Source organism: Brachyhypopomus gauderio, chromosome 21, assembly GCF_052324685.1.
Source record: "Brachyhypopomus gauderio isolate BG-103 chromosome 21, BGAUD_0.2, whole genome shotgun sequence".
Classification (NCBI taxonomy): domain Eukaryota; kingdom Metazoa; phylum Chordata; class Actinopteri; order Gymnotiformes; family Hypopomidae; genus Brachyhypopomus; species Brachyhypopomus gauderio.
The window spans coordinates 4,330,858-4,351,287 of record NC_135231.1 but is presented as its reverse complement, the minus strand read 5'-3'; the positions used below and the strand labels follow the sequence as shown (position 1 = coordinate 4,351,287).

At 43.1% G+C, this 20,430-nt stretch overlaps 1 protein-coding gene across 1 annotated transcript in view; it reads right to left on the bottom strand.

The window, feature by feature from the left end:
- myt1b (myelin transcription factor 1b) overlaps positions 1–18,376 on the bottom strand; it is a 79,638-nt gene extending 61,262 nt beyond the window's left edge. Inside the window, exon 1 of the mRNA XM_076984250.1 lies at positions 18,178–18,376. Within this exon, the coding sequence (XP_076840365.1) occupies positions 18,178–18,250 (73 nt within the window). The 5' untranslated portion in view covers positions 18,251–18,376. The remainder of the gene's footprint in view (positions 1–18,177) is intronic.
- Between the last annotated feature and the right edge of the window lie 2,054 nt (positions 18,377–20,430).

The following is a 20,430-nucleotide window of genomic DNA, read 5'->3' as shown; positions in this document are numbered from 1 at the left end:
CCTTTCAGCTGTCATTTCAATCTAGTTCTAGATCAGTGACAGAAAGTAGAAAGCAATCCAGCCATCCACAGCTTTCCTGTCCTATCTGACCACTGATAATTCATCTGATCATACTTAAAGTGCTTCAAAGGGGTTATTTATGTTCTTATGAAAAACAAAGAAACAAACAAAAAGACACCCGAAATTTTTAGTAGCGTAATAAACATTAAAATGTTAAAAATGATTAAAATAGTCTGAAACAGCCATGTTATATGTTTATTTTAAAGTAATTTTTCCAATATCCATTTAGAAACACTTTATTTTAAGTTTGAGGGTTATGGTAGTCATTGTCCTTGTATTTATCCAAAGCATTACCGGCAGTACCAAACAATTTCACTGTGTCATGAACGGTTAATTCTGTAAACGTTAACTGATAGAATGCTTTGACCCAAACTCATATCCCAAACATAAAATGCATTCTGCATGGTTGCACGGTGATCAGGTGCCCTGTATTAACATCCATTCATTGCAGACTACTGCTTCACTTTCACAAAGTAAGAACTACATTAATAACTTATTAAATCACATAATCATATTAGAGTGTGCATGTGTATTGCTTTATATGTGCTTGCCTCTTTTTGATGGATCCGCCCAGCAAATCAACTTAATCACGGCATTGAGGAGAGTAATGAGTGTAGCATGCATCTCGGCGGACTAACAATCTTATTAAGAGGCCTGATGTTCTCAAAAACCAAGCTATAAATTCATTAAATGATAATTTAGAGCATAAAACAAGATTAAAATTTTTGATGCAAAACAAACTTAGAAACCATGAGCAACAACATAGTGACTGACAAGAGAGAGGAAGGTTTGTTTGAATCTGACATGAAAAATCTTGCAAATTAGTTAAATCTGCAACTTGTAATTGTGATTTTATATACACATATATAATGTGTTCAGATTTTTGTGATGTGTAAATATTCATACTTCATGGCAGCTAACGGACTGATGTGAAATGGACTTTTAGGACCTACTAAAGTCTAATGTGCGTACTCTGTAGAGTCAGTGCCACTGAAATCAGATCAGTCCCACCAGTCCCATCATATCCCATGCTGCACCGCATCACCATTTCCTCATGACGAACCACAGTCCAACCAACTTCTGTGCATCATCAAGAGGTGGGGGATTTAAATTCCCATCACAGGGAATGTAATAACTTTAATGACCTCCGCTTATGGTAATTTTTCAATTAATCCAAATTAAATGTGGGAATCTAATGTGGGGTTTGGTTGAAATGTGTAAATGCTTGTCTGACGAGCAACGTAGCCTATGATTAGGATGTAACGGAGGATACCTCTCCTCCATCATCATCATCATAATCATCACCATCATCCTCACCCCAACAACTCATCACTCTAATTAATGCTGTAGTCATAGATATAATCATTGTCACCTAAAGCATAATTAACAGCCTACATAGTTCCTAGTACGGAAGAGTAAATTCTGCTGAAGGTAAGGTATCCATCACTACATAAAAGACAAATGGAGGGTTATGGAGGATAGAGGGATAAGAAAAAGAAGGGGGGGGATACGGTCAATCCTGCATTCACATATGCCCATCACTCTGACATGCTGCTTGACATTCAGGTAGCATAGCAACATGACAACACGCCCACCAATCTACAGCGCCTTTTGAAAAGGTTGACATGATAGGTGTGTGTGTATGTGTGTGTGTTGCTTCTGTGAAATGACTTTCTCACACTAACATTCTAAGAGCAGACCTCATTTAAAATTTAAAAGCATCTTTCCAGGAATCTGCAAATGCCTTTATAAGCACTTCATAAATAGTGAACAGTCACAGAAGCTCTGTGGGTGTGTGGGTGTGTGTATGTGCACGTGTGTGCACGTGTGTGTGTGTCCTATCAGTGATTTAATGAGGATAGTGTGACACCCGCAGATCAATACAGCGCCATTAAATTCAGCAGCCAAATGTAAATGACCTTGTTTAATATTATAACAGCAATTTTGATTGTCAAAGTAGAAGGAGAAAGAAAAGTCAAAAATAAAAGTGCCTTTACCAGAAACATGAGCTGGTCATGGGGGTTATTTAAATGCAGCTTTTTTCGATCACATCACCAGATTCATAATTCATAAAGTTTAAAGATGAATCTTATAACAGGGAATGCCTCCTTCGATTGGCACTCGACATTACCAGCCTTGGCCTGGGCCGGTTATGTTTTCTCAGTGATTGAGAGTGAGTAAGATCCGTCCCTAGTGAGTGAGTCAGTGATGGTGCTCCACCCCCAAAGTCATATTGCTTGTCTTAAAAAAAAATGTATACTCGTTCTACTTGGCATTTATGTGTTGGGTCTGAGAATTGCAGCATGTCTCTAAGCCTGTTCAATGTTAGTATTGAAGAATACAAAAAGTGGAGATTACAAAAACAAGGGGAAAATTATGATACTGACTGACAATAGTGACAATAGTAAGGTAATAAAGATGAGGACTAAGAAAAACACTACACACACACACACACACACACACACACCCACACACACACACACACACACACACACACACACACACACACACAAGCATTTCACAGTTCAATTGCTGTGTAGAATGTATCTGAATCAGTTCCCAGCACACCACAGGAAGACTCAGATATAGATAACTGACAGATGACAAAGGATAAAATCCAGCAGAACAATAAGACAACAAACCCACACAAGCTGGACGAAGCAGCTTGGATCAGAGATACCCCTGCCTTTGTTACTCTCTATGGCTTTATGGCATGGGCTGCTTCCCTAATCAGAGCACAGTGCAGGAGGAATAATTCCCAACTCCTTTTGTCTTGACAGGGACACCGCTTGGCGTGGAGAAGAAGCCCCTTGGGTGAGATGACTTTTGACATGGATGCTCACATATCTTCTCCAGGGCATAGAGTTTAGCTCCAGTCACTGGAGACCAGACAGGAGAGATAAGATCAGATACTTTAGCCTCTCTTTTCGTTTGTCCCACTTTACTAGTTTGTTCTATCTATCCAGTGGAGAAAGTGGCAGCACAAATGCCTTCTCATCTTGATCTTGTTCATTCTTGATTTCTGTAGACTTAAAAGTGGTGCTTTTTATCCGTGGCTGCAGATACTATTGGCCTAAACATGTGTTGACTTAATCAGCATCTTAATCGTCTGAGGTCTCCGGGCATTTATTTATTTTTGCATATTTCCTTAAATTTGCCTTTATGTACTTACTTATATTATAATACCCATATATGCCATAACAAAATGTTCACAACAACCTCAACTCTCTACAAAGGTTTAAACTTTGATTAGTGATCTACTTTCATCACTTTAGTAATGTGAATGAAATCCATTGAGAAGCTAATGAAGAAACTGACGTTGTTGCATTAGTTAGTGCTCCTTAAATCGAATAACTGTGCTCAGAGGTTGGGAGGGGTCTGGGGAATGATGATGGCTGGATGGGGGGTGCTATGGTATATGTAATGAATGAGATGGTGGGGGCTACATGGGGGAACTCTATTAAGGCCCATCAAAGACCTCCTGCTGCATACGGGCTTCTCCTGTAGGCCGGGCGGACGCAGTCTAATACAATACAGTGCAGTAATTAGTACTGCACTTGCTCAGCCACACGGCACACGTTTGAAGCAACTGCACTCTGGCGACTTTTGCCCATTGGACTCCGAATACTTGCAAAACAGAAACCGGAAACAATGACTAAGAAGGTGAAGTGTACACTGGCACACTGAGGGATTAGGTAACAGTATGTACGAAACTGTAATGTATGGATATGGATATTAAGCAAGCCTTCCGGGCATTACTTCAGATTTTTGTTTACGTATGGGGTTCCAGTTTTAGGGGAAGATCTCATTTGGTTCTCGGTTCTGCTCGGTTCAGCTTACAGTGCTGTTATACCTCCATAGTTTATACCATGCACAATTAGCCTTGAACTACAGTTGACATTCTCAAAAATTAACAAAACATTATCACTGTCAAATTTTTTAAGGATGGCAATGTATGTTACAGCAAAAAGATAGAGACTGCAAGCATGCAATAAATAATAATAATGTTACCAGTGTAGGTATTACTGTTGAATTCACACTACAAAGGGCCAAGATGATTTAGGCAAGATAAGACAAGATAAGGTTGTGTCACTCATTTTATGGATTCCCCATGTCCTTGTCTGTCCATTTGTGCTAAAAGTACATGCAGCATACAGTGATGTGCCAGTACAAGAGGAATGAGTGGGGGAGGGTGTGTGTGTGTGTGTGTGTGTGTGTGTGGTACACATTAGAAGTGAGTTTCAAGGGCAGGCGCAGAAGTGAAGGCTTCAGTAAGTACACACACTGTGACAAACTGCGAGGAACACACTGACCAATCACGCATCTCTCCTGTTTCATGGGACAAAAAAACATAAAACAAAAAGAAAAAAAGAGTCAAACGTGCCACACACACACACACACATACACACACACACACACACACACACACACACACACACACACACACACACACACACACACACACACACGGACACAGGAAAAGTCTCCCAAATCAGATCTAATTACAGACATCACCCACCTGTCCAGTCAGCAGGAAGAGTGTGTTAGCTCCCTACCATATGGTGTCACCAGTGAAAGTCTTAGTTACAAAGTGGCCATATCTCTTACATGTGCAGTACAGGAGAACTCGAGAGAAACTCATCTGACCTACTGTCCCGAGTTCAATATCTGTTTATTGATAATTATTGAGGTATAAAAACATTTAAAAGAAAACATGAATGGGACCACTGCCTGCTGTATCATTATACTTGTGCCTTATGAAGTGTTTACAGCAGAGCAGTCAGAGATCTCTTAGAATCACAGTCAGGGATAGATCTGTCAGTGAAGGTCTGTGTAAGAAGGAATATGAGGGTTGAGGTGAAAGTTGACAAAAGAAGCAGGCTTTGTGACCGTCATGACAGTCGTGACAGAAGATGTGTGCGACCTTGCATAAGGAACACGGGAGGTGTTACCATGCTACCAGGGCACAAGAGGTCGAGAAGATGTCATCTAGTGAAACATAAAAAAATCATAGAATAACAAACAAATAAGCGAATGCTACTCCCAAATATCTCTAATTATCTGGGACACAATCAACAATTCTTCAGTTAAAAAAGAAAAAAAAAAAAACCTTATTGGCAGTGTATATTCTTGTCGCACAGAGACATGTTGAATATGTTGAATATATTTTGAGTAAACAAATGACACTACACAGTTAAAAACAAAAAAAAAAAAAACAAAACATCCTCGTTCCTGAGGGAGAGGAGGCAATATTTAGTGTAACAGTACACTACACTTAGTGAGCTGAAGCTTCCGGATATGTTCAGGGGAAGTATTGGTGACATGGAGACAGAACTTAGATACAGACCTCCTGCACAGCGCTCCAGATGGGTGCGGAGAGCAGGAAACGGTTAGTAAGAGAATACGTCCCCTAGATCAATAGAAAGATACCACAGAACATATACATCCACAACACCCAGGGCATAGCACGGACCCTCAAAAATACAGCAGAACAATCAATCATCTACATCTCACGTGGATAAAGGAGGGTCAGAAATTCATACTAACACTTACTAGTCGTGGCCCGATTATTTTTAGACCTGGCTTATTGATGAAGTGCAGCTGACAGGCATAATGAAAGAGATACATGCGGACTGCCTACTAATCAATAAAGAGCAGGTCAGCATCTCAAAGAGCCTGCCATTAATAATGTCTTATAGTTCTAGGCATAGAGGGGGAGGGGAGGGGAAGAATTAAAGTCCAGGAAAAGGAAGACAGGAATATAAAGGACCACCCAGAGTCCAAGCCCATTCAACAGAATCTCAGGAACACAGACTTACAGACTGGTACTACACAAAAGTTCTCTTTTTGTTACTCTCGGAGACAAAAACACACGTGTACGAAAAAGCACACACACACACACACACACACACACACACACACACACACACACACACACACACACACACACACACACACACACACACACACACACACACACACACACACACACTAATACAGACAAGCTTTGTTTGAAAGAGAAGAATCTTTGTGACCCAGAGTGTACTCCTGCTGTACCTCAGCACATGCAGCTGGGGTCTGAGCAGATGTGATGTGCATCAACGCTGTGAGACCATCACGCAGAGACACTCAAAATATCTTACCTACTCTGCATTTTGGCAACCTATGACCTCTCCCCCCCCCGCCGACATACACAAGTAAAACTCACCACCTACAACATGAATATCTCATTTCATGATCACAACTATTCAGTCACTGAAAACTTGTAAATCTGTCTCATATATAATAATAGGAATAAAAAATAAACAGCAACAAACTATTTGGATAAAATTCTAGTTAGCAAATGTGAATTTTTCAACAGGGTCTCACAGCGTGAGTTGTGAAAAACAAAATTATGAATTCACATCCTGCCTGGTTGTAGATAGTTAACTACGCCAGTACACATATCAATATCTTGACTGCATCATTCCTCTTTTCACTCTCCTTCCAAAGTTCTTTCCTTCACTTCTTCCACCGTTCATTTACTCATTCTTTTTTCATTCATCAATTTCTGCCACCATTCTCTAATCCAGATTACCGCTTCATCACAACAAGCTACACAGTTTTAAAAACAAACACAGTGATTGTGATGTATTAGTGGCACCTGCTGGTTGACGAGGCAGGGAGGATGTGGATGGACGTGTCATTGCGGGCAGACTGATGGAAGACGCCACTTTTGTGCGAGCGGTTTGGACGGTAATGGCTGAGTCTAAAATTAAGTTCAAATTCTGGCTGTGAAAACACGCCATTTCATTCGGCCACAATGACTTGTGCTCGGCTGTGCCGGCTTGTGTACTTGTCTTTGTGCGGCTTTATGCCGCTCTGCTTACAATTCAAAAGGGCGGCTGTTGCATGCCGCCGGCAGTGCGTTTGAAGCCCTCTGCTCTCTGGTTTTAGATGGTGTGTGATAATGTAAGCCAATTCCCTTTCCACCCTCCCTGTCTCATTCTCCTTATTGTTCTGCTATCCTCTATGCCCTATCACAGAGGCAAAGTGCCTCCCGCTAATGCAAAGCTCTGTATTTAAATTACACTAGCAGTTTAAGAGCACACTGGGGAAATCGACAAGAAGCAGAATGCGAGCGCGGGGATGAGCGAGATACATATATTAAAGAGAGAGAGTAAAAGAGAGACACGAGAGAGAGAGAGAGAGAGAGAGAGAGAGAGAGAGAGAGAGAGAGAGAGAGAGAGAGAGAGAGAGAGAGAGAGAGAGAGAGAGAGAAAGAGATGATAGTTTGCTTGCCTTCTGTTCAATCAGAGTCACTGAAGTGGAACTGTAGGAGGAAGAAATAACATTTCACAACAAAGATGAAAACCGAGCCACTGTTCAGAGCTATTCCATAATTCAGAGCCTGGGGTAGCACAAAGACTGGCAAATAAAAACCAGGCACATTAAATAGCCATATAAATATGAGAATAGTGGTTAAATAAAAGGAGGACACTGACATTGGTTCAGCTTTCTACCCTCTTTTTCCACTACCACTGAGAACAGATGGCAAAACTATTATTGTGAGGAAAACGCAAATGGGGACGTATTTTAACGTGACACAAATATGTACCAATTTGCACCTGACCCTGGTCATGGGCACAGCCAGCATGCACAGCTAGTGTTTAATACACACTTTGGGACATGTGGAGTCATTTTTCTACATATGTTTATATTTAAACTGTCCATGCTAAGTGTGCTTAGCATGACCAACACATTCCACAAATAACTAGAGTACACCATGAGTCCAGGAGAAGACCACGGGCTGCAAATGGAACACAAATAACCTGTCAGCGTAGAGCTGTAGAAAATAAATGCATCACATTTGTGATTTCCATTTAAATAACAGCTTGCCTTGTTTGCAATAGCCATAATAGAGAAGTATACACACACAAACACTTGAAAGTGCAGAAAATGTTTAAAATCACACATCATACAATACAGAAAATGGCAGCAATATTTGGTGATGAAGAAACTAAGAAGATGAAGAAACACAGCAAAGTTCATACTGTGTGACAAGAAACTAAATTTACCATAAATGTGCGCTTTCTCTCTCTCTCTCTCTCTCTTTTTCTCTCTCTCTCTCATACACACACACACACACGCACGCACGCACACACACACACACACACACACACACACACACACACACACACACACACACACACACACACAGTGTGTCTGAACAGGAAGTGAAAGCTGTGAACATGGATGGCCAGCCCTGAGCCTTTCTGGACCACCACTCCAGACAGCTACAGGAGCAGAGCGGAGGAACATGTACGCGGTGGTGAGCTGTGAGGGGTGAGCAGTCAACCTGCTCTGGCCGAGGCACAACCACGATGGGCTGGAGGACTTGAGGAGATCAGTTCATTTATGGATTATTAAAATTATACACAAGTCATGGCTTGGTGGTAGGGAACTGGTCTTGTGACCGGAGGGTTGTGGGTTCGATTACCAGACCTGAGGCCATGACTGAGGCACCCTTGAGCAAGATACCTAACCCCAACTGCTCCCCGGGCGCCGGGCTAGGGCTGCCCACCGCTCTGGGCACGTGTGATCCACAGCCCCCTAGTAATCATTAGTGTGTGTGTGTGTGTGTTCTAACTGCACAAATGGGTTAAAAGTGGAGGACAAATTTCGATTGCGGTGTAAAAATCACCAATTGACAAAATATGGCACATTTTACATTTACGTCTTTGTAGTCAGTGTGGAATTGAATAGGATTGAATGTAAAGACAATAACACTGGGGTAATATACTCCTGGTAAGGATGCCAATGTAAACATGCAGGCCTGCAATACTGTGTGTGTGTGTGTGTGTGTGTGTGTGTGTGTGCTTTGAGCACGTTCTACTTTCATCTTTATGGTGTAATTATGGAGGAGGTCATCTTTGCTGGGCTCCTCTGCTTGGCCCCAGTCTGAACCCAAGAGGCAGCCAGCATGCAAAGGTCAGAGGCGGAGTGGGCGGGCGGGCGGCGGCCATACTCATTATGGTCAAACTGCTGCTGACCACCTCCATAATGCAATGGTTGCCGAGGGCAGCAGGTGGTCGGAGTGTTTAGAGTGTGGGGGGGGGGGGGGTCCTGAATGTCTGCTGCTCCCTGTTGAATGGTTCTGTTTTCCATGTCTTTCTCAGGTCACTTCCTGCTCCCTGTTGACCAATCCTGTTTCACCATGTCCCTCTTATGTAACTTCCTGCTTTCTGTTGACAAGTCCCATTTCGCTATGTCTCTCTCATAATTTCCTGCTTCCTGTTGACCAGTCCTGTTTCACTATATCCCTCTCATGTCACTTCCTGCATCCTCTTGACCAGTCCTGTTTCACCATGTCCCTCATGTCACTTCCTGCTTCCTGTTGACCAATCCCGTTTTGCCATGTCTCTCTCATCACTTCCTGCTTCCTGTTGACCAGCCCTGTTTCACCATGTCCCTCTTGTCACTTCCTGCTTTTTGTTGACCAGCCCTGTTTCACCATGTCCCTCTCAGGTGACTTCCTTCATCCTGTTGATCAGTCCTGTTTCACCATGTTCCTCTCAGGTGACTTCCTGCTTCCTGTTGACCAGTCCGGTTTCATCCTGTCCCTCTCAGGTGACTTCCTGCTTCCTGTTGACCAGTCCTGTTTCGACATGTCTCTCTCATCACTTCCTGCTCCCTGTTGACCAGTCCTGTTTCACCATGTCCCTCTCAGGTGACTTCCTGCAGACCAATCCCGTTTCATCCTGTCCCTCTCATGTCATTTCCTGCTTCCTGTTGACCAGTCCTGTTTCACCATGTCCCTCTCAGGTGACTTCCTGCTTCCTGTTGACCAGTCCTGTTTCACCATGTCCCTCTCATGTCACTTCCTGCTTCCTGTTGACCAGTCCTGATTCGCCATGTCTCTCTTGTCACTTCCTGCTTCCTGTTTCACCATGTCCCTCTCAGGTGACTTGCTGTTGACCAATCCCGTTTCACCATGTCCCTCTCAGGTGACTTCCTGCATCCTGTTGACCAGTCCTGCTTCGCCATGTCTCTCTCGTCACTTCATGCTTTTTGTTGACCAATCCTGTTTCACCATGTCCCTCTCATGTCACTTCCTGGTTCCTGTTGACCAGTCCTGTTTCACCATGTACCTCTTAGGTGACTTCCTGTTGACCAGTCCTGTTTCACCATGTACCTCTTAGGTAACTTCCTGCTTCCTGTTGACCAATCCTGTTTCACCATGTCCCTCTCATGTCACTTCCTGGTTCCTGTTGACCAGTCCTGTTTCACCATGTACCTCTTAGGTGACTTCCTGCTTCCTGTTGACCAGTCCTGTTTCACCATGTTCCTCTCAGGTGACTTCCTGCTTCCTGTTGACCAGTCCGGTTTCATCCTGTCCCTCTCAGGTGACTTCCTGCTTCCTGTTGACCAGTCCTGTTTCGACATGTCTCTCTCATCACTTCCTGCTCCCTGTTGACCAGTCCTGTTTCACCATGTCCCTCTCAGGTGACTTCCTGCAGACCAATCCCGTTTCATCCTGTCCCTCTCATGTCATTTCCTGCTTCCTGTTGACCAGTCCTGTTTCACCATGTCCCTCTCAGGTGACTTCCTGCTTCCTGTTGACCAGTCCTGTTTCACCATGTCCCTCTCATGTCACTTCCTGCTTCCTGTTGACCAGTCCTGATTCGCCATGTCTCTCTTGTCACTTCCTGCTTCCTGTTTCACCATGTCCCTCTCAGGTGACTTGCTGTTGACCAATCCCGTTTCACCATGTCCCTCTCAGGTGACTTCCTGCATCCTGTTGACCAGTCCTGCTTCGCCATGTCTCTCTCGTCACTTCATGCTTTTTGTTGACCAATCCTGTTTCACCATGTCCCTCTCATGTCACTTCCTGGTTCCTGTTGACCAGTCCTGTTTCACCATGTACCTCTTAGGTGACTTCCTGTTGACCAGTCCTGTTTCACCATGTACCTCTTAGGTAACTTCCTGCTTCCTGTTGACCAATCCTGTTTCACCATGTCCCTCTCATGTCACTTCCTGGTTCCTGTTGACCAGTCCTGTTTCACCATGTACCTCTTAGGTGACTTCCTGCTTCCTGTTGACCAGTCCTGTTTCACCATGTACCTCTTAGGTAACTTCCTGCTTCCTGTTGACCAATCCTGTTTCACCATGTCTCTCTCATGTCACTTCCTGCTTCCTGTTGACCAGCCCTGTTTCACCATGTCCCTCTCAGGTGACTTCCTGCTTCCTGTTGACCAGTCCTGTTTCACCATGTACCTCTTAGGTAACTTCCTGCTTCCTGTTGACCAGTCCTGTTTCACTATGTTCCTCTCAGGTGACTCCCTGCTTTCTGTTGACCAGTCCTGTTTCACCATGTCCCTCTCAGGTGACTTCCTGCTTTCTGTTGACCAGTCCTGTTTCACCATGTCCCTCTCATGTCACTTCCTGCTTTTTGTTGACCAATCCTGTTTCACCATGTCCCTCTCATGTCACTTCCTGGTTCCTGTTGACCAGTCCTGTTTCACCATGTACCTCTTAGGTGACTTCCTGCTTCCTGTTGACCAGTCCTGTTTCACCATGTACCTCTTAGGTAACTTCCTGCTTCCTGTTGACCAATCCTGTTTCACCATGTCTCTCTCATGTCACTTCCTGGTTCCTGTTGACCAGCCCTGTTTCACCATGTCCCTCTCAGGTGACTTCCTGCATCCTGTTGACCAGTCCTGCTTCGCCATGTCTCTCTCGTCACTTCATGCTTTTTGTTGACCAATCCTGTTTCACCATGTCCCTCTCATGTCACTTCCTGGTTCCTGTTGACCAGTCCTGTTTCACCATGTACCTCTTAGGTGACTTCCTGCTTCCTGTTGACCAGTCCTGTTTCACCATGTACCTCTTAGGTAACTTCCTGCTTCCTGTTGACCAATCCTGTTTCACCATGTCCCTCTCATGTCACTTCCTGGTTCCTGTTGACCAGTCCTGTTTCACCATGTACCTCTTAGGTGACTTCCTGCTTCCTGTTGACCAGTCCTGTTTCACCATGTACCTCTTAGGTAACTTCCTGCTTCCTGTTGACCAATCCTGTTTCACCATGTCTCTCTCATGTCACTTCCTGCTTCCTGTTGACCAGCCCTGTTTCACCATGTCCCTCTCAGGTGACTTCCTGCTTCCTGTTGACCAGTCCTGTTTCACCATGTACCTCTTAGGTAACTTCCTGCTTCCTGTTGACCAGTCCTGTTTCACTATGTTCCTCTCAGGTGACTCCCTGCTTTCTGTTGACCAGTCCTGTTTCACCATGTCCTTCTCAGGTGACTTCCTGCTTCCTGTTGACCAGTCCTGTTTCACCATGTCCCTCTCATGTCACTTCCTGCTTTTTGTTGACCAATCCTGTTTCACCATGTCCCTCTCATGTCACTTCCTGGTTCCTGTTGACCAGTCCTGTTTCACCATGTACCTCTTAGGTGACTTCCTGCTTCCTGTTGACCAGTCCTGTTTCACCATGTACCTCTTAGGTAACTTCCTGCTTCCTGTTGACCAATCCTGTTTCACCATGTCTCTCTCATGTCACTTCCTGGTTCCTGTTGACCAGCCCTGTTTCACCATGTCCCTCTCAGGTGACTTCCTGCTTCCTGTTGACCAGTCCTGTTTCACCATATACCTCTTAGGTAACTTCCTGCTTCCTGTTGACCAGTCCTGTTTCACCATGTCCCTCTCAGGTGACTTCCTGCTCTCTCTTTCTGTGTTAGACTCTTGCTGCAAAATGTGACATCTCAAATTGCCTCATAACATCCTCACATGAAAATGCTACACAAATACAAACTAGCAGCAGCGAATATAACAGGGAGATACAATGATTTCTACATATAATATATGCATCTTAATATCATGGACAATAATCTTATCTATGTAGAAAATACTGTTCAGACTTGGTATGGACAACGGGACAGACAGACAGACAGTGTCACGCAGCCACCAGGCATAGTGAATCTGACCTCTAATATGCACACAATACACCATGGTTAATGGGCATGTGTCTAACGGAGAAGTCACGTAGTTCTGAATAAGAAAACACACATGAACACACTGGCCACTATGGAAATGGCAGTGAGCACTGGTGCCCTCTGGAGCGAGAGTCCTTAAACATCACTGTGAGGACTAGACACATGTACACATATATGTACTCGTGTGCTTGTACTGTATATGGCAATGTTAACTTCTGTCATTATGAACCTTGAATATCTCACATTAGTTGTGTGTGTGTGTGTGTGTGTGTGTGTGTGTGTGTGTGTGTGTGTGTGTGTGGGTGTGTGTGTGTGTGTGTGTGTGTGTGTGTGTGTGTGTGTAATGAGGTGCTAATCCCCATCTGTAATATCACAAGTAGGGTTGCAACGGTATGAGATTTTCACGGTATGATAACCGTCTCAGAAAATACCGCGGTATCACGGTTATCACGGTATCACAGTTAGTTTGTATATTATTAAAAGATACACTGACCCTTAAAGAAATTACAACAAGTTATTTTTGTTCAATTAACTATTTATTGTAGAAACCTGGAACTATTGTATACAAAATGTGTCCTTTAAAAAAATAAGCTGTACACATGTTTATATAAATACTGCAAAATTAGATAAACCTAAATCATGGATTTCAGTACAATTATTTAAGTTTAAATTATTTAATATCTGATAAACTCAGCCGGGGTCGCTGTCTGATCAACAACTGTTGTAAACGTCCGTTGTACTTCCAAGTTAGAATATAACCAGATACTGCAGGAAGAGAGGATTTATTTCTGACATGATCCTCACAATAGAGATTTCTATTTTAAGGCTTTCACACCGAGTCTGGTTTTAACATATCAAAAACAGGCACGTTAGAATTTGAAAATGAACGCATGTAAATTAATGGCGTCTTTCACATCCAGTGAAAGAAAGGACCTTAAAAAGCTAGGTTTATACTTTCACTAGTGACCGTAGCTCGCGACTCCGCACAGTTCTTTTGTCTTACGTTAACAAATACGAGCCTCTTGTAATTCCAGGACGAAACACGAGAGAACGTGAAGACGTTAAGATTGGGCGTTTTGGAAATAAACAACCATTAAATAATGTGATTAAATAAGCGAATTATTTCGAGTAAATTTATAAATATTTAACTTAATTAAGTTTAAGGTGCTGGGAAATATTGAAACGGACCTTTAAAGTTACGTACAAGTACTTTAATTCCACCTTATAAAGGTGTATGAACCCTGCAAACATGACTTTGTTCATTGCGCTGAGGCGCAGCGCGCGCAAAGTTACAAAATTCGAGAGGTGCACGACCTCGCGAATCGACAGCGCGCGAGACCAAGTATGTCCGGGCGGAGCCACCGCGATTACGTCATTTTCGCCGCTGATTTTAGTTTAGCTTTTTTTTGTTAAATAATGTGTTAAGTCTGATGCACTTTCTGCCATTCTCACCGCTGTGTGCGGAGTAGCTGAACCGGAGCGGAGTTGCGCATGCGCGGGTCAGTTTCTCCGCTGGCTTGCTTTTTACCGGTAATAAGCAAACGCACACGATATGATAACCGTGCATTTTAATACCGTGGTATACCGTGAAACCGGTTACCGCTGCAACCCTAATCACAAGTAGGGGGGCTGACCCCAAACACACACAGTAATCCAGCGACGGTGCAAGAAGAGTCTCGTGTGTGTGTGTGTGTGTGTGTGTGTGTGTGTGTGTGTGTGTGTGTGTGTACATATGGTAAATGGTGGGGGGAGGAGGGAATAGAGGCTAGACACTCAGGGATTACTCTCCTTACAATACAAACCCCACTTCTCCCTTTTGTGGTGGTGTCGCGGTGCTGCCCATTTCAGCCGAGACTTCAGGACAATAGAGGACCCATCTACGGCCAGCTCACACTTGACATGGCCCACCAGAGAGACCGCGCATCCGTGTAGCTATAGATATCCTAAACCATGTTTACAAACATAGCCATACAAAGGCAAGCTGTGTGCAAACAGGCTCGCGTGTGCGGAGCACTGCATAATAGAAACCCCTTCAGCACAACTTGACATATGGCACATAGAATTTCCCTCTCAATTTCAGATCCAACTCCCACTGATTCTCCCATGTGGTAGGAGATAGCAAACCCCTCCCCCCTGCTTCACCCCCCCCCCCCCCACACACACACACACTTTCACTCTTTCTTTCTCTTTCTGAAAGTCATCTGCTCTCTGAGCAGTAAGCACCATTGCAGCCTACAGACCTAAATGAGAGCGTACAAATGATTTGTGGCACCACCGTCCCGCGAAAGGCAGCCGACAGTGCAAGCGAGGGGGGATGGAGGGGGGGGGGGCAGCGAAGGGGGAGATAATGTCACTTTCACCTTGTATTCCTTCACCATCCCATAATGATAATTTTTCCCCATTTTCACAGCAAATTCGCCTCAGCAATGGCAATGGAGAGATTGCGGAACAGCGTGCGAGAGTGAGAGAGTGTGCGAGAGAGAGAGAGAGAGAGAGAGAGAGAGAGAGAGAGAGGACTGGGGGGAAAGGGGGCTGAATTTACACGGTGACCTTTTTCTGATCCAATCTCACTGATGAATCCTAATGAAGGATTTAATAAAATCACAGTTTACAATCTGTCCCTGCATCAAAGCGTGGAATCACATTCATACGAGACCATCTCTCCCTCCCCAGTATCACACTAACCATCACACTCCCGAAAGAAAATAGAACAAGTATCAGGAACAAACCTGTGTCCATGACTTTGCGTGTGTATGTGTGTGTTTACCCAAAACAGATAGCGAGATGGGTGGAGGTGGGGGGAGCTGGGTGGAGGTGGGGGGAGCTGGGTGGAGGCGGGGAGGGGGGGGGGGGGGGGTGGGTGGAGGTTAGGGGGGATGAGGAGAGATGGGGTTCAGAGAGAATGCCCAACCCATTTGTTCCAGATGCAGCCTAATACGGCCACCCGTCACATGCATTTAGATCTTAATGAGAGGCCTGTCAGCAAACACACACACACACACACACACACACACACACACACACACACACACACACACACACACACACACACACACACACAGCAGGAGACAGCTATTGTAATGTTTTTGGTGGTGCACTAGTCCTGTGTTACAGCTCTAGAGTAAGTGAATTAACTCATCCATTAAACAGCAAAGCTTTTTACAAGTGGAGTCGAGTGTGTTAAAGAAGGCAACACTGGAAAATATCTAGAACTAGATGTGTTCAGGGCTGCGAGAAACACTGCACTCTGAAAAGCATGGTGAGGGCTCTCTCACACATTCTCTCTCTCTCTCTCTCTCTCTCAAGAAAGGGAGATAAGACAAGAGATCACCAACACTGAAGAGGAAGCCTGTCACACAGCCGCTGAAACCCTTAGTGAACAATATTCTACAATCATGCCATCTTGTGGTCAAAGAGCACCAGGACACCTACAGGGTCACATTATATGTGACAAACCTAAATTAACACAGACATAGGGGGAAAGCGGGATTATGAAAACCTTCTACATGCAAGAAGAAGAATCTGACAATAGTCTGTAAAAGGGAGGAAGAGTCGAGGGAGAACACATGTTTGTAATTCACACAAAACAAGTATAAATTGTGCTGCACAACAGCGGTGGTGAAGATAAATCTTAATTAAAAATAATATAAATAAAATGTACATATATATGTATGTGTAACATACTGCATATTATGTACAGTGCAAATTTATAATGCGTAAGACTGTGAGTATATACAAACACAAACACTTATAAGCACTCATTTAACCGTTTATTTATTTTGTAATGCACATGTACTCAGCAGTGTCTGTGCTGTGTGTGTACACATTTGTGCGTGTGCGTCATGACAAAGGGTTTATCAGGGAACGAATGACAGCTGCACCAAGCTTCCACTCCTGACAGAGTCATTACAGTTTGCTCATGTCATAAAGCACAACACACACACACACACACACACCCACATAGAAAAACAAAGGCATGTACTGAAAAACAATTTCTTTCTGTCATGCTCTATCGACACAATCAAATGCAAAATGTATTTTCATATGAGCAACTCTACATATGTTGGTGTAAGGTCTGAATGCATCTAGACTGTTGGTGTAAAGTCTGAATGCATCTATCCAGATAAGGCAATCCATAACATGATGTAAGTAGGTTATCCACTAAAACAGCACTAAATGCAGTTCAAGACTCCATTAAGCTGCACTCTACTCCAACAAACCTACTTCATCTCTCCAAACACCAAATGCAAAGTGACTTCCAACCAGGGTCATTTCTACAGAAACCCGTTCCCCTATTGGGCTTACGTGTCCTCCGCTAACAATACAGCGCAAGTGCGTTTTGTTTAGTGAGGTAATGTATGATGAGTAGTCTACTGCAGTGAGACAGCAGCGTTGAGACACATAGTCCATCTTACATTTATTACACTGTCAGTCACATGCACTGTCCTTGACTCTATGGAGATTCAACATAACACCTCTATAGGAAACCATCCATTAACGCTTTAAACAAAACCTAATCCTGGTCTGAGAATAAATTACCATCGTTAATCATTCTCCACTGATATATCTTACGCCATCGTGAAATTGAATGACACAATTTAGTGTGTGATCTGAAATTAACATTAACAATATTTACTGTAAATATCGTAACAATTGTATTCTTACCTTTGTCTTACAGCATGCTTTTTTTCCATGACCGAAACTCACAAGGAATTATGTATGTTGTACTTCAGTTATGAGACAAACAAACAAACATTTAGCCAGACAGAAGTGCACACTGATGCATACTCACACTGATGCATACTCACGCTGATGCATACTCACACTGATGCATGCTCACCAACCTCATCCCTGGTTGCGTGTGCACAATACATATGGACATTGTGTACACACTGTGTTCCACTAAGTGGAGATATATAGTGGTATTGTATGGTTAAGACTTGTTTTTTGTAGACCTATCATTTGTTATATGCGTAGAGCTGAGCATTTTTTAACCAAGAAAAAAGTACCTAGATAAACATTAATTTTCTTTGACAGCTGCTGTCAAATCATGTTGCTTTCAATGGAAAAGCTATAAATAGGAGGTAATTTCATAAATGTCATCATGTTGTAAAAGAACTCCAAAGTGACATTAAGATCTTACCTTCTCTGATAAAGGTTTTGGGCAGTTTCATGCATATTCTTCCTTGAATGTGACCATGATGCTTTACTTGCATTTGTTCGCACTTCCACTACCAACTTCTTCACTTTTTCAAAATTCCACTTTTGGATGCGCCATCACTGCTATTGCAGGAACAGCAAAGTCAGGAGGGGGAGGCGATATGCTGCTGGCATTCTTGGCTTAGGACTGAAGCAATGAGGAAGCAGAAGGGAGATCACAATGCTTTCCTTTCAGATGGATGGCGGGCTACAAAATAAAGGGGTCAAACAGATAAAAATGGGACTCCGGGGCCTTATGGAGCCCTATAGGCAACAAAGTAGTTCTTCCCCTTGAATGTTTTCAGCCTCTGTAAACAGAGAATATGAGATACGAAGCTTAATTACGCCTCAGCGGAGAAATAATAGCTTTAGGTGAGCAAACATTTCAGGTCTGCGACTTCGCAAAAAAAAAAATAACGTTAGAAAACCACCGGCATCTTTCTCAGTTAAGTCGCAGTTTAAACACAAGTTATGTAAATAAACACGATCAAACAAGTCCTCACCGACGAATCTCAGGCACAACCAAGAGATGATGGCTCGTTTGGCAGTTCACGGTGAGAAGGTCGAGGGTGTTAAAAGCTCAGGTGCCTTCAGTCGGGAGCTGCGCGAGACCTGCAGCACAGCCGACTAACAGACGCTCAGACCAGTCTTGTGATTTTCTTTTAACGGCTTGTGCCTCAAACACTTCAAGTTTAGGAAGATAACTCACCCCGACATTATAAAAGAGAAGGGATGGCAAAGGGGAATCACAAGACCCAATAAGCAGGTTTTACGTTTAAGTAATATGAAGTTATCTCTCTGTCTTTCTCGCGTTTTGAATAGTCCTTTATGAGTTCTAGAAAGGAAGCCCTAGAGATTATTATCCAGCTTTGGCAAAACGTGGCTGTTGTCAATATAAAATCTAGCAACTCTAATAGTACAACAGGATAGTACAACGAGAAGACTCACCTTCTCTTCAACAGCTGTTTTTAAAACCTGAGCAGTACTGAGCTTAGGTTCAGTTTTTGCTGTGATTTTCCTATGCAAACAGAGACGGCCATGTACCTGAAATTCAAATAAGACATGTCTGCCATCCATTGACAATCTATTTATATGAACTAAATGAAATTTGCCTGTATTTGCCTATATCATGCACTTTTTTATTTTGTCTGTGCTTTCTCAGCATATTTTATCTCTTAACTCCTGCCTTTAACCGCACATTGTGACTTTTGCACAGATTCTCGTTTTTCACAGTACTTTCACGTAGCCTAAAAAATTTTCAGGACTTAGACAAGAAATAATGGGGAGTTTATATAAACAAATATCTATATGTGTTACAGCAAAGAAATCTTAGCTAAGCTATTAAACTAAACTAAAATATTAAAACATTTAAGAAAGACCGACTAGGTTTTACATTTAGGATAGCCGTGCCACCTAGTGGATAACAGAGATAACAATATTTCCCATGTTTGCCAGTCCTACCGCAAATAGCCTGTGTATTAACGGCTGCTAAACGCTCAATTTAGATATATAGTATTTCCTAATATATTTTATTATTTAATTTTGTCAGTCGCAAATTCTCCACAGCCCTCATTATTCCAGAAAAACAAATTCAATGAGGAGTTAAAGATAAAGTTACTTCATCCGGATCTCGAATCAGCTAGCTTTCAGCTTCAGCCAAACACGTTCCATTAAATCTATTCAACCCACTACCTGTTAGATACGTTACGTTACTGATATTTTATTGTATTTTATTTTCTGTATGTTCAACTATAAGCAGAACTTTCAGGGGATGATGCTGAATTGTATTTTCCTGATATGTTGCTCTCAGGTGCTGTCGCAGGTACGTGGCTGTAGGTGACACTGTTGCTCAACGTATGCGCTCGAGCGTCGATTTCCGCGTCTCTACAAGATTTTGTAGACGAAGACAAACACGTGGCCCTCGGCAGGATTCGTACCCCATGCCTGCGCACTCGTACAAGATGGTAGCATAGAATAGCTACCTAAAATAATACTTAAAATCTAATTTCACTAAAGACTGTTTCTGTTTTACCAAGGTGTGACAGTAAAAAGGGGTAGAAAGCAGGCTATTGAAATCCAAATACAATCACTTTGAATAGCATCACTTTCTATCCTGGATCACACTTTTGATTTCATCATTTGTATTTAATAGAGCTATTTCATTAAGGAGGCTCCATCGTTGACCTCCTAAGTGTCA